This window comes from Nematolebias whitei, chromosome 9 (assembly GCF_014905685.2).
Source record: "Nematolebias whitei isolate Nwh7 chromosome 9, NemWhi1, whole genome shotgun sequence".
NCBI lineage: Eukaryota > Metazoa > Chordata > Actinopteri > Cyprinodontiformes > Rivulidae > Nematolebias > Nematolebias whitei.
This window is the reverse complement of record NC_056506.1, coordinates 27,009,160-27,015,105: the sequence shown is the minus strand read 5'-3', so window position 1 is coordinate 27,015,105 and position 5,946 is coordinate 27,009,160. Positions and strand designations below refer to the sequence as shown.

At 41.4% G+C, this 5,946-nt stretch overlaps 1 protein-coding gene across 1 annotated transcript; it reads left to right on the top strand.

Annotated features, from left to right (window-relative positions):
* Positions 1-672: 672 nt before the first annotated feature.
* Positions 673-1,836, top strand: b3gnt5b (UDP-GlcNAc:betaGal beta-1,3-N-acetylglucosaminyltransferase 5b). The gene has a single exon (XM_037681617.1). It carries the CDS (start codon positions 673-675, stop codon positions 1,834-1,836), a length of 1,164 nt encoding a protein of 387 aa, XP_037537545.1.
* Positions 1,837-5,946: the final 4,110 nt, after the last annotated feature.

The window sequence follows — 5,946 nt, the reverse complement described above, 5'->3', positions numbered from 1 at the left end:
GGGTGTGCTCCAATTGGCAATTACTCATAAATGTACATTTTATAATTATTTTATAACAGTTTCATTAAAATATGTCCAGTAATTCATGGTATATTTTAAGAAACGATCGAAAGAACATACTAGTAAAGTCATTAATGTCCTTCTGCCTGGCCTTTCTTAATTCTAGATGGTTCATTGTTGAACGTTTTAATATTATAAATGTATTTTGGCTTTACAAAGCTGCCGTTTATTCCACAAATAGCAACATAATTTGTTTAATCATTAATTTGTATCATTTTGATTTTAAATATAGCAACTATTGTTCTAAAAATCGAGGCAAAGTAGTTTTTATTTTTAAAATCTGCTATCACTTTTCTGTTTTATTTGAAGTAAACTCAGATAAATACAATTGTTCTCTCTTTACAGAACCATGAGGCTCACATGTCAGAGTTGAGGCTCCAGTTGCTGGGTGACTGCTGTGATGGAGGACTTTTCCCTACTGGCCCAATGATTCCCACTACCACCTTTGGCTGAATGCTGGCAGCCAAGGATGGAAGACCCAGCAAGTGCTGCTCTGAGCCACTGTGACACCACTCTCAGCCTCTTTTATCTCCCCTTCTCTGAACTCACTGGCATACCCGGACCAACACCTCCAGGCAGACAAGGCCCACTGCGGGGTGACCAGGTTCCAGGATGTTTGTAAATTTTCGGCGAATTCGAAAATGCAAGTTGGTGCAGCTGATGACTACCTGCCTGTTGCTGTCGGTGGCGATGGTCTGCTGGGAGCAGCTGGACTCAGTTGTTGTCAGCCATGTCAAGTCTTATTCTTTCCGCTACCTGGTCAACCGGTTTACTTACATCAACAGGAGCCTCACCATCCCACATAAGCAGGCCAGAAGTTTCAGCAACTTTCCCTACCTATTGGACCACCCTGACAAGTGCACTGGTAAGGACGTCCTTCTTCTTGTCTTTGTCAAATCATCTCCAGAGAATACCAAGAGGCGAAACGCTATCAGATCCACCTGGGGTAATGAGACTTACATCCAAAACACCCTAGGGGTGACAGTTAAAGTGGTGTTTGCCTTGGGAGCCATCCAGCGTAAGACAAGTGAGCCTTCTTGGAACAGCAGAAGTGGAGCGGACTTTCAAGAACAGCTCATCCAGGAGAATGACCTCCATGGAGATTTGATTCAGAAAGATTTTTTGGACTCTTTCCACAACCTGACCCTGAAGCTGATCATGCAGTTCCACTGGATGCACAGTCATTGCTCTCACGCCCATTTCTTCATGACCGCTGACGATGATGTCTTTGTCCACACGCCCAATCTGGTGAGGTACCTACAGGACACGAGCCACAGGGGCATTACAAACTTGTGGATTGGTCGAGTGCACAAGGGGGCACCGCCTGTCCGCAACAAGGACAGCAAGTATTACGTTCCCTATGAGATGTACCAATGGTTGTCCTACCCCGACTACACTTCTGGGGCTGGCTATGTTGTCTCCAGTGATGTGGCAGATAAAATCTACCATGCCACGCTGACTCTGAATGCTTCTCTTTACATAGATGATGTTTTCATGGGCATCTGTGCCAATGCTGTGAGTGTGTCACCACAGGAGCATGTCTATTTCTCAGGGGAGGGCAAGGCAATTTACCACCCATGTATCTACAGGCAGATGATGACATCACACGGCCATGTAGAAGACATTTACGATTTGTGGACAGCAGCGACACACCCCCAGGTGAAGCAGGGGGCCTCTAGACTCTTTGAAAGACTGTACTGTACAGCTGTAAAAATGGCTCTACTTTGTAAACCTCACTTTTTTGACACCTACCCTTGTAAAGCTGCATTTTTGTAATATCTAAGTTTGTGTGTATCTGTGTTTGAAAGAGGAAGTGAAAATGTGTCATATTTTAGAATATAATACAATTAAATGAATTATTTCAAACATTACCTCAGTCCTTGTAGCTGAACATTTATACCACTGTGTTCATGTCTACAGAAGAAGCCTGAGAGATATGACTGTTTGTTTCACTGTCTGGCATCTTGATGTCTGTGACTTGTAGTTTTGGCCATTTTCTGTTTGTGAACTAAATATAGAATATGGGGGAGAAGGTTTCTACAGAAATTATGTTTATACGTCATTCTACATCAAACCTAAGCCTTTCACAAATGTGATTCAGCTTAGCTGAAACTCATTTCAGGAAATAGTTCTTTGTTGCATTTGGTTTCACAACATTCCACTAGTGATACTAGTGATAGAAGTACAACATCCAACTATTATCTTTTACCTGCGTCTTCCTTTCTGAATTGTGGGGGTCACTGGTGCCCATATCCAGCAGTCACTGTGTGAAAGGCGGGGGACACCCTGGACATCACAGGGCCACATAAAGACAAGACAAACAACCATTCATTCTCTCGCTCACACCTAGGGACAATTTACAGTTACCAATCAGACTAACATGCATGTTTTTGGTCTGTGGAAGGAAACTGGAGTACATGGAGAAAAAAAAAAAACACATGCACGGAGAGAACATCAACATTTCCCCTAGTTTACTTGCCTTGGCAGGGCACTCATATCTTCTGTGATTTTTGTCAGGGGGTGTGGGTGACGGGGACATGTGACACGCCTGTGTGCTGTTTGTACCATCAGTTTTCGAGCAGGGGGGTGGGTGTTGGAGATGGCTCAGCATGAGGTCAACAGAGTGCTACCGCCATAGTTATAGCTTTTTAGCTAGCGTGTATTGCGCGCTGTTAGCTTAGCGCTACGTCAATGCTGGTAGTTGTTGACAGGGGGGAGGGTGTTTTTCAGGAGGCAGGGCACTTGGTTCTGTTGATGGGGCGGGGCGCCCTGCATGTATAATGGTAGAGGAAACACTGCAAACTCCACCCAGAAAGGTCCCAGGCAGGGAATTGAACTGACAACCTTCTCGCTGAGAAGCAACAGCGCAACCAACTGATCCAACGTGCCACCCAGAAGTGCATCTGTAATGATTTTAATAAAGAAACGTTTTTCTTGTTTTTTGTTTTTCTTTCAGCTGCTCCATTTTTTAGGGATCACTTTAAGCTAGTGAACTCATATAAAATATTTAACAATTGTTTTACACCAGATGTTCTTCCTGATGCAACCTGGGAAAAGAAACAATCAAAATACGTTTGTTTCATAGAAAAATGCTTATAAACTTAAAAAACAAACCAAAAAAACCTACATCCTAAACCCCGAACAGACATTCTGAACAGAATGAAAAGTGTGTGTGGGTGTGGGTGTTTGGTCTTTTGTTACAGGTAAAAAGTCTATTCCTGGCCTAAAGTGCAGAACCAGAACAGATGTGTAACTTAAATAAGTAAAAGTGTAAAAAATCTTAAAGAATGATGATGGCTCAAAGAAAAAACTTTTTCATCGAACTGTTATTGGTGAAAAGCCAATGTGTGAGTGCCACTGGTTTGGTTGCCTCTAGAACCACCTCTTGTATATTCACCCAACTTGTCAGGACCAGTGCTCCTATGGACACTTATGGGCAGCTGTGGCTGAGTGGTTAGAGCAGTCGTCCTCTAATGGGAGAGTTGGGGGTTCAATTCCACATGTTGAAGTCTCCCTGGGCAAGACACTGAACCCCTCATTGCCTCCAATGTGTGTCCCATCGGTGTATGAATGTGATCTAAAAGCACTGATTAATCTCTTCAGATTAGCTTTGTAGAGAGAGTTCTGTATTAACGTGTGTGGAGGTAAATGAGGGCACAGATTGTGCTGTAAAGCGCTTTGAGTATCTTAATTAGAAAGACGCTACATAAGTACAGTCCATTTACCACTTATGGGCTACAAAGGTCTGTTATAATTCAGTGGCATGTCCGTTTTAGGGATAGGACTAGGTTAAATGGCCTTGAGGACTTTGCCCTGCTCCATCTACCTTCTCAACAGACTGGATAAGGAATCAAAGGCCATGCAGTGGTTGTTGCACATGAAATGCACTTCTCCCACCTACAGCCTTAGAATTATGTCTTTGGTTAAGGTTAGATTAAACTCATTCAGTATTTCTGTACTGCAGGGATATGACTAAAGTCAGGAATCTGAGGTTAAGTTTAGATTAAGTTATGATTAAGGTTTCAAGGTTAACTTGGATGTTGGGGAGCAGGTGACTTCATGAATTAATGGAAGTCAGTTCAATGCCCAAATGAAAATATTGCTACTTTAAAGATTTTGAAATCCTTGCAGTTCACACTGACAAGTTTCAGTAGACATTTGTATAAATCAAAGACCACACATTTAACAACTGCTTCTTGTGGAAACTGCTTTCTAGTTTTTATATTGCTTAAAATATAGTTTCCTCAAATGATTGGGGTGGCTGTAGATTAATCTATGGTGGCCAAGGCCACCCCCGTCTCTGTCATTGCACCTGTTGGTGGATAAAATTGCTCTCTCCACTCACCAGGATCCGTCACTCTGCATTGATTCAGACAAGATGAAAGAAAACCTCCCTCTGTTCTTCTCCACAGTTAAACTACTACCCACTTAAATATATTGCACCAAAAACATTCAGGTTTATTTGCATTCCCTGTTCAATTCCAGTCCAGAAAAACACTCATCTCTCAAACTACAAACATTCACTTTCTAAATCCTTCAGCGGCGGGGATCATCCGTGTTCCACTTGTGTTATTGGCTCTCTGGTTTAAATTATATCTTCATAACAGAAATAATTTTGTATCATTTGGCAATTGCACCTCATAGCACTTTTCATCAACATGTGATGTAACGTAAGGGTCAGTTCTTAGACCTTTTATTCAATCTATTTATTTCCAATAACCAAAGTCTTTGTGTGCAGTGTGCAGATGACACTCAGATATATATTACAATGTCATCAAATGATAGTAGTGCATTAAACATACTGGAACAAGGTATAAAATAAATAAGTGGATGTCCTTCTAAATAAGGACAAAACAAAGTTTTTTTTTTTTTTTTTTGCGTAAAATGCAGAAAAACTCAAAATGATGGCTAATTAAAAAATAGTCCTAAAAATGGAAAAGTTTTTTGAGAAACAGTTAATTCACTTAGGATGCTGATTTAAATGACAAAAGCCATATTAAATCAATAACAAAATCACATTATTACTATCCTGAAACATTGTAGAATCAAAGGTTTTATTTCAAAATACAATTTAGAACTTGTTTTGTTGATATTTGCATTTCCAGTGCACTAAATTTCAGTAATGGCTTCAAGGTTCTTTATTGTCATTCACATCACATTAGGTATATGAGGTGCAACAAAATTGTGGACTCAAGGTTGTTTTTTTCAGAAAAACAAAGAGTCACTAATCTGGGCGTGATAATGGACCCTTCCCTGAAACTTAACAATTATGTAAACATGATTGTTAAATCATGCTTCTTCCAACTGAGGCTGCTGTCTAAACTGAAGCCCATATTGTCCAAAAAGAACCTGGAGACAGTAATACATGCATTCATTACATCTAGGCTTGATTACTGCACATCACTCCTGTTTGGTATCAGTCAAACCTCCATTGTACGACTACAACTGGTCCAGAATGCAGCAGCCCGATTTTTAACCAGTACAGGCAAAAGAGAGCACATTACACCAGTTTTGGCCTCACTGCACTGGTTACCGGTTCACTTTCGAATCCAGTTCAAAATACTCATGTATGTCTACAAATCACTGAACAGTGTCGACCCCCCCAATCTCTCTGATCTGCTACAACCGTATGTCCCACCACGTTCCCTGAGGTCAGCGGACCAGTTGTTCCTCACAGTTTCAGGAACTCGTCTTAAGCGCAGAGGTGACAGGGCCTTCTCTGTAGCAGGACCAAGACTTTGGAACGAGTTACCTCTGCTTGTCAGACAGGCCCCCTCCCTCTCGGTTTTCAAGTCCTGTTTAAAAACTCACTACTATTCAGTAGCTTTCAACACAAGACGATCTGTGTTTTGATCCTGTATGCTCCACACTGGTTAGTCGTCATTA

What these genes read in the sequence shown, in the direction of transcription:
- b3gnt5b (XM_037681617.1), top strand. Translation starts at nt 673, where the DNA reads ATGTTTGTAAATTTTCGGCGAATTCGAAAATGCAAGTTGGTGCAGCTG.